Below are 8,827 nucleotides of genomic sequence, written 5' to 3'. Positions count from 1 at the left end.
TGGTGACTGTGGAGGCTGTACGAGTACAGTGAACTCCAGTTTGAGGGTTATGGTGCATAATCCTGCTGGAAGAAACGATGAGAAGATGAATGGACGTGGTCAGCAAACATCAGGCAGGTTGTTCAGTTTAAACAATGCTCGAGGGGCTCAAAGTGTGCCAAGGAAATATCCCCCACACCGTTACACCAGAGTGAGCTGTTCTGATTCTACCTTCTGAATATTACAGGAGAAATCAAGACTCATCAGACCAGGCAACGTTTTCCAGTCTTCTAATATCCAACTTTGGTGGACCTGTTTGAACTGTAGCTTTAGATTGCTATTGTTAGCAGACAGGAGTGACACGCAGTGTGGTCTTCTGCTGCTGTAGCCCATCTGCATCAAGGTTCAACGCATTTCACACTCAGAGACGCTCTTCTGCTTACCTCAGTTGTGAAATGATTTGAGTTATTGTTGCCTTCCTATCATCTCAAAGCAATCTGGCCATTCTCTGATCTCTGGCATCAACAAGGCATTTTCTCCCAGAGAACTGCTGCTCAATGGAGATTTTCTCTTTTTCAGATAATTCTGATGGCTGTGGGAAAATCTCAGTAGATCAGCAGTTTGTGAAACACTCAGACCAGCCCACACTTAAATCACCTTTCTTCCCCATTGTGATCCTCAGTTTGAACTTCAGCAGGTCTTGGCGTGTCTACATGTATAAATGAAGTGAGTTGCTGCCATGCGATTGGCTGATTACATATTTGAGTTAAAGAACAATTGAACAGTACTTGTAAACTTGCACAAATACACAGTTCATGTTACAGCATGGAACCTCTTACTTAAGACAGACTTTTTTTATCTTTCTATCTTTATCTCAGAGGCCCTTTGACTTGTTTCTGATGTCTAAAAGGAGGTCACACCTTTAACTGTTCCCAAATTAGGATCCTATCATATCTGGACTTAACCTCTGCGGGCCACAGTCAGTACTCGCAGAGTCCTGTGCGAGACCTTGTTTACAGCCTGACTGTGTGAATGCACGCAGAAAAGCTGAATTGTTGCTAGGTGATGGAAGAAAGTTTATATGCACTTACATACATGGTTCTTAACACAGAGTTTTTACCTGCAGTCTGCCTAAACAGAGAGCTTTCAGTATCAAAGCTCTTGCCACTGAGGTGGGAGGAAAAGAAGAAGACCACAGAGAAGATCCGTGGATGTGTTGAAGGTCATAATGAGAGGTGGTGTGACAGGATAGGGAGGAGGCGGCATGTCTGATGACCCTTCAGAGTGGCCTGACTTCAAAGAGAGACCTAAACTTTTACTTTCATTGTTTTGCTTATATTTCTGTATCGGTGCATTACTGTCTATATTTTCCTAATCAAAGCCTCTGAGCATGCCCTCTGTGGAAGAAATGTATTTCTTCAGTTTAATCAGAGTCTCGATAAAGACGTCCAGGGAGTCTCTGAGGAGGTCAAAGGTCACAATTTAGTATAGAACTCCCTAATGTATGGTTGGATTTCCCACTTAAAGGCAGATCCTTTGGAGAAACTCATCTTGAATCCAGTCTAATCTACAAATTAATCACAATGGAAATGCTGCAAAAAGAGGGAGACGCACAGTTCACATGAAGCTGCCACCAGGTGGAGCCCAGCACGCATGGAAGTGCAGTCAGTGGCACATGTAAGTCATATCAGGAAGGACACAGTTTTTGAACAATTTTCCGCAGGTCAGGCCTTCAGAGAGCGATTTCCAGATCAAACTGAGCGAAAGCAAAAGAGCCACTCAGTCAGACGCGTGCTGATGTTACACTCAGTGCAGTGGCATCATGTTATGAAACTAGAGTGGAGTGTACCATTCAGCTCAGTGGGGCTTTCACAGTAAAAACACAGACACAAAAAGCAGAAATCCACATCTTTCCATTCCTTTCATCTGCCAGGTAAAAATAATAATACTAAGAGCTTACTTCAAGAGGTGGTGGTGGTGGTATGTGTGTGTGTGGATGGAGGATTCAGAGCTTTCCTCCAGCAGGGGGCAACGGAGGACGGTCTGGGGAAGCGGTGATGTCAGATGTCATTAGCATATTTCTGAGTATATCTAACGCTTGCGCAAAGACGCGCCACTACTGCTGCAACAGCGCGCCGAGCACAACCTTTCCAGACATCAGCCGACACATCGGTGAGTAAAGAGCTGCTCGGCATCTCATGCTGGTTTTCTTTTTTTGTGATCAGCCTCTTTGTGCTTCACCGTGTGCAGCTGGGAGAGTTGAGACTGTCGGAGTCGATGCGGGTTAATGCGCAGTGGAGTGGATGTTGTGCCAAAAGTGATGCCACAGCAAAAAAAAAAAAAAAAAGAGAGAAGATGATTAGATTTTTTTCCCCTCTTTTCTTTCTGTCCGTGAGTTAAGAGGGTTGCAGATTTTTTTTAAGCTCCCATCAGAGTGTAAATGTGACAGCAGGGTGGGCGTGTGTGCAGCGTCTTTGTCTCAAGCATATCAGCCCATTTCCTTTGTTGCTCTGAGTGTGTGTGTGTGTGTGTGTGAGTGTGAGGGAGAGAGTCAGAGAGGGAGCCCTGCACCCACCTGGTTCCCTTCATAAAACCATGCATTTAGATATTTTCCCTCGTGGGTTTGTTCGAGCAAATTTTTAGGGTGGAGGTTAAAAATAAAAAGTGAGCATGAATTTTTTTTTCTTTTTTTTTTTTAAACGAGCTTAGTGAAGCAGCTGAACGCCAGTCAGGGCGGTGGTTCCTTGAAGATTGCGCCCCAAAGGGAGAAGTACGTGACAAGTGAATTTTGCGGATGTTGTGCGCAGTTTCCATGCTAGTGGACGCTCATAAATCCATATTTAACATTTAGAATGTTAGTTTTTATTCACTCAGCGTCATATTTTAAATAATGCGCACAAGTTTGCAGTTTTTCCTTTTTTTTTTCACTCCCTCATATTTCTCCTCGCTCTGCCCAGCATGGGAACTCCTATTGTTATGTAAATGCGCGCTGAACGCCTTGGACTGGCTTCATTGTCTGCCCCCCTCCCTGTGTGCAACATCCCGGGGTTGTGTATGCGCGCTTTTTGTGTGTGTGTGTGTGTGTGTGTGTGTGTGTGTGTGTGTTGGGTAACGGGATGGATGGCAGGCAGTCAAATCAGGCAGGGCTGAGCCGCAGGCGAACAAAAGAAGGCGGACTCATCGGCGGCACATTCTAGGGAAAAAGTAGTCTGCGGTTGCGCAGTCAACTTCAACTCGAGCCGTCGATTTCTGGTGGCTGAGATTTTTAGGCAACGCCCTTCGACTGATTAAAAATGTCAGCGTGGTCCACATGCTCGGGTGCTCTCTGCCCTTTCCAGAAATAAAATAAAAGTCATTGACATGTCAGATTTGATGTGCTGTGTATATTTGGTGTTTTGGTTTTTTTGCACAACTTTGCGTTGTGAGGCAAGAGGACTAACATTAATCATCTCCCTGGTTGTTCCTTCCATCTTTTCTCAGACTAACTGCAACAATGAGCGACAAGCCCGACCTTGCAGAGGTGGAGAAGTTCGACAAGTCCAAGCTGAAGAAGACAGAGACGCAGGAGAAGAATCCCCTGCCTACAAAAGAAAGTTGGTGTCCTCATTTCTTCTGGATTCCTCTCTTTTGCACGATTCTTTTCGTATCATTCCTTACCCCTCTTTCTCTTTCCTCTCTCCTCTCGTTCACAGCCATCGAACAGGAGAAGCAAGCGACGTCGTGAAGCCCCCACCTCCCGTCATGCACTGTACACCCCTCACCCCTCCTGCATTGCCTTGTTTTCAGTCACTTCTTTTTAGCTGTATAACTCTGTAACCGAAATTATGAAACGATAACCAAGCTGCACAGCCTGTGGATGGATGATGCCTTCGCCAGAGCGCCCACCCCGACCCCCAACCCCTTCCCCCACCCCTTTACTACTGTCACCTTTAACCACCGTCATGCTCGTCCTTCCGTCAGGGAAGAGATGAGGAAGATTTCTCCGAGGCAGAGAGGGAGGGGAGGGGACTGCGGAAGATGGTCCGTGAATGTGCACGTCTCTCGTTTTAACACCGCCTTGACCACCAAGATCGACATGCAGCAGCAAGAGGGCGAGAGCGAGAGGCCTGAGGGATGGGGCGTGGCCTGCCTCCCAGGAAGCTCATCACCGTCTCACCAAAACCTACCAACCACCACCCAACTTTCTGTGTGGCTGCTTTTGCACCAAAGCCGAGGCGTCAAGCTTTTTTTGGTTTTGTTTTTATTGTTTTTCTAATTTTCGGAAATGCACAACTTCGTCTGTACGCTGGCCAAAATGTAACCCCCCCCACAACCTGGAAAAAGAAACTGATACTGTTGTTTCAGTGTTTTCTTTTTTTTTTCTTTTGTATGTACACAAGGATTTAAAAAAGTGTAACGGATGCCATCTAGATTCTGGGAGATGCGGTGAAAATGTAACGTGCTTTGGCCCTTTTTTGTTTGTTTTGTAGAGTGATTCAGGATGGCTTTTGTGTTGTCTCTGAATTGTTTCAAATGAGAGAAAAGGAAAAAAATGATTCTGCCAATCGATTCCATGTGTTTGCTTTGAACCGTAGAGCGAAATTCTTTTGGAGTTTTGTATATTCCCAGCAGTCATGTTACTCTGCCACAAACCATTACCAGAAATGGAAAGAAAAAAAGCAGTGAAATGTTGTAATAAAAAAGAATTTGTTACTAAAGAAGTGTGCTGCGAGAGTGTTTATCTGAACATTTAAATAGGTTTTTAGTCAGTGTCCCAGTCCCCCACCCCCTCTGCTGCATGCTCTATCACAATCCTCACACTTGAAGGTACAGTTAGCAGGAATTTAAATTGGCTCCAGCTTACAGTTCAAGTCTTAGTCTAACCCACTTTCCACACTACCTCACACTCTTACCATCCTATAGCCTTACTTAACGGATGAGGCACCATTGAAAGGCTTAAATGGCTTCCACAGTAGGGATTTACCAGCACAGGAGATGAGTATGTTGTGTATGTGTCGAGGTGGCGGAAGGGAAATGAAAGTTGTTAAACCACCTGTCATGAATCTTTCCTCTAGTGGAAGCTGTGAACACCACTGTCAGCTCGAATTACACTTTAAAAGCCTGAGCTGTGGAGCAAATAGTCTCAAGTTCAGGAAGTAGACTAGACCAGCTGAGGAACTGATTGTGTAGGGCACTCTAAAAGCTACAGGTGTGATTTGATGCAGCATGAACGTGCTATACTGAATGAAAGTGAGAATAAGGGTGTACCTATAACAAGTTAGCTATTAGCAGGGTTGGTGCACTGGTGAGCAGTGGCTTATTGGGACAGGATGGCTGTGACCCAGCAGGAGATTTGCTCAGCCCTTCACCCTAAACTGCATTAGTCCTAATTTAGCCACCGCCTACACAGCCTTAATGTCATTACCATGACATCTGTAAGATTTCCCGTCAGCAGCATGCATGCAGAGAACCTGCTGCATTTGTAAAGGTGGACATAATTCACGAGAGAGCTTTTATTCAGGCTCTGGAGGAGCAGAGCCCTCATTGGCTTGCTTAGCACGGGCGTAGCGATGAATGCCTGAGCTATCAGCTAATGAATTCTGCAAGCAAGTCAGATGAGTCTTTGCTGCAGGACTGACTCCGTGTATTTCCCCGGGGTGGGGGCTCGCAATCACTAAAGACAAATGCAAAGAGGAGACATCATCATCGTCAGAGTTTGCCTCTTCTCAGGCCAAAGACGGGCTTGATCTTGGGCCATATAACAGTCCGAAGATCTTACGTGCTAGTGTAAGTGGATTAGTGTTAAGTCAGAGGCTGTTAATAAGGTATTAATCTGCATTGAGGAGGAGGGGTAGGGCGCGAGGGTTAGTGGCTATGGCAGGGAGAGCGGGCCAGGTCTTCACTCAGATGGGATTACAACCGCCTGCACTTCCACAGCATGCTGTGCGCTTCCACTGCATCAGGACCCCCAGAGAAAGTGACGGAGAATCGGGGTGGAGTTGCTGCTGTCTAGGGGAGAAGGGGAAAGGAGAGATTTGAGGGGAGGGGTGCGTCAGATGTGTCAGCACTGTGAGCTCGTTGGGATCCTATGGGTGTCCTGCCTGGTAACCCATGGCAACAGCTGCTGCTGAGTCACGTCCTGGGGGTTGGGCGGTTGGATGCTTGTTGTCCTTGCAGAGAGCTTTTCTCCCTGGCACGCACTCGACATCAAACCTGTCCTCCTGGCGTGTTTTCAACACTTGGGAGATTATGAACGCGCCGCGTTCTGCCGTGCTGTCTCTGTTCAGACGTTTTCAACCATCTGGCCTCTGCAGCACGGTGACTCAAACTAAAGGCATGTCTTTGAAACTGGCCTAATTTAACAGAGGGAAGTGATTGATTAACGGCTGCTCAGTGGACGTGCTCTATAGTTGCAACTCTATTAGCAGGCTGTTCGTCCCCCTACACTTAGCAGGAACTAATGGACACACAGTTTCTGGATGTGACTTGTTTGTGGCCACAAATAGGGCGCCAGTTTTTAGACGGCTGGATGGATTGCATGTAAATTTGCACAAGACCTTAACAGTTCTCAGATAAGGCGTAAGTGCCTTAATGGACCAACCGTTGCAATAGCATGCAGGAAGAGATAACGCTCTATAAGTCACAGGTCTGTTGGCCAGAAATCTGTGCTTCGTATCCTGTTTAGAGCATTTTGTTTTGCACTTTGTTTTTACTTTCACTTTCACTTGCTGGTTAAATGAAGGCCCCAGACATTTCTTGGTTACACTAAGGGTCATTATACACAGCGTGCTGCCAAAAAGCAATGCAAGATTCAGAATTTTTCCGATCTGAACTTGTCATGTGACGTGTACGCACACCAAACGTGTTGTGCTTTATGGAAAATTCATCCTTAAAAAAACACACTGTGAAAAAAATACAGTTGACATCAAGCAGTGATGAGCTGGTCCAAGAGAAGTTCTGGATTCATCCAATTGTCACCAGCAGACAGCACACAGGGAGAATTTCATACATGATCCAGGAGTTGGCTTTCGTACATATTTCAGGATGTCAGTGAGGCAGTTTGAACCACATCTGAGGAGGCAGAGAAATAATTTCAGAGAGCTGATTGACCTAGAGCAGCATTTAGTTGTGTGTCTGAAGTAAAACAGGATTATTTTGGTATTTCCACATCAACATATACTCAGTACTGGTACACATTTTACTCTACAGTGTACCTGTTGCCTGATGCAGTGGTCTGATTGGTCTGGTCTATTTATTTGCACGTAAAAAACAGCTTCATCCAAAAAACCCACAAATGCTGCAAATTCATCCAGTGTAATCATGCGGTCAGTATGAGTGGCTGGATTAAGACTAGTTGAGTCAGAAAACAAATTTTAATACAGGAAATATTTGCACAGATTTTAAAAGTCTGACGTGTAAAGGCCTTTACCAAAAAAACCCCCCAAAACATAAAAATCGTGCATCATGCCGTTTAAAAGATTTTCCCTTCACAACATTGCACGTTGAATGCCGTTCTAAGTGAGATGGCACAAGGTCATTTACAAGCATCTGCATGTGGCAAATTGAGTAAAAGCTGTCTCAACACGCTGTACAGTGGCGCCAACTCTAAAAGACACATTTTGCACATCAGCGAGGCACCAACAGCTTTGACAAAACGTCGATATTTGGCGTCCCAGAAATGAGTTTATTTTCCCTGTTATGACACCGGCATCTGCTGCATAGCACAATGGTTTAGCTCCTATTCCCCCAAAAATCCAGATCCAATGTCCCCCATAGCAGGTAACAAAGAAACGAAGAGCCACAAACAAAGAAACGAAGAGCCACATATTACTGCAGCACCTTCACCGCCATGCGTTAAATAATATCTGCAGGTACAGCTAGGTTTTCCACTGAGCCGACTGAGTCAAACACTGGGTCTGCTGTGGATTTCCATGGCAACTACCCACCCAGGAGCTATATTTTCTGTTGCTAGTGGGGCGAGGTGTGCCTGCAGTGGCGCTCATGTTAACACCTGATTGTTATCATTAATAATATCTGCTGTGTCTTCAGCTGTTACCGCTGCGGAGGGGGCTAAACAGGAAAAACACATTCTGTGAGCGTCATGATTATGGTTTCCTGTCCAAAGCGTATCTCTCTGCACTATCTGTGGTGTCATTGTTGTGTGCTGGCTTTACCTCCAGAAGTAAAAACACATACATGAAGACAATGGCTAATATATAGCATTTGTTCCTTCTCTGCTTCTGCTACTGCCATTTATAGGTCACTGAATGCAATCACTCCCCACAGATTTTTTAAAAAAAAAAGTCCAGCATATGGTGGTGTTGAGGCTACTAGGCTAGCTCATAGTATGTGACTCCAGAGTGTAATTTAATACAGCTAGCAAAGTGCCCGGGGACTCCCACATGGTCATATGGATGAAACTAAAGCTGAATGGAATCCTGAAAACAAATGAGAAGTAATATGAAAACATTATTGGTTTATTTGATTTTCTGGCCATGCTCGTAACAGAAAACCAAACTACACAGCATTCATATCCATACCCATTAAATCAAACAGGACTTTATTTTCTTAGCTGGTTATAATGTGGAGAAAATATCCTTAAATGAGCGATCTGCAGGGAGGAGACAGAATTACTCTCGTGATGATGTTTTTATGAGACAATGAGTGCTGGATTTTGTTACCCAGTAAAACAAATCACCAAATGGGATGATGATACATGGCTTTGTCTGGACAGCAGCGATGCGCTAATGGTCAACTTAATATTTTATTAATACCGATTAGACCAGGAAAATGGTTTCCTTTTTTAAAAGGGCTTCTTGCATTTTTCATAGCAGGGTGGGCGTTGTCTACTGTGGGATGTTTTGTCAGC

General features: G+C 45.0%; 1 protein-coding gene across 1 annotated transcript; it reads left to right on the top strand.

Moving 5' to 3' along the window:
* Nucleotides 1-2,010: 2,010 nt before the first annotated feature.
* LOC116323112 (thymosin beta-12) lies at nucleotides 2,011-4,679 on the top strand. The gene is made up of 3 exons (XM_031743371.2): nucleotides 2,011-2,151; nucleotides 3,460-3,572; nucleotides 3,672-4,679. The coding sequence occupies exons 2-3, from the start codon at nucleotides 3,473-3,475 to the stop codon at nucleotides 3,701-3,703; spliced, it is 132 nt and encodes a 43-aa protein (XP_031599231.1). The 5' UTR covers nucleotides 2,011-2,151; nucleotides 3,460-3,472; the 3' UTR covers nucleotides 3,704-4,679.
* The last annotated feature ends 4,148 nt before the right edge of the window (nucleotides 4,680-8,827 follow it).

The sequence above is a fragment of the Oreochromis aureus genome, linkage group 23 (genome assembly GCF_013358895.1).
Source record: "Oreochromis aureus strain Israel breed Guangdong linkage group 23, ZZ_aureus, whole genome shotgun sequence".
In the NCBI taxonomy this organism is placed as follows: domain Eukaryota; kingdom Metazoa; phylum Chordata; class Actinopteri; order Cichliformes; family Cichlidae; genus Oreochromis; species Oreochromis aureus.
This window is presented reverse-complemented; position numbering and strand designations above follow the sequence as displayed.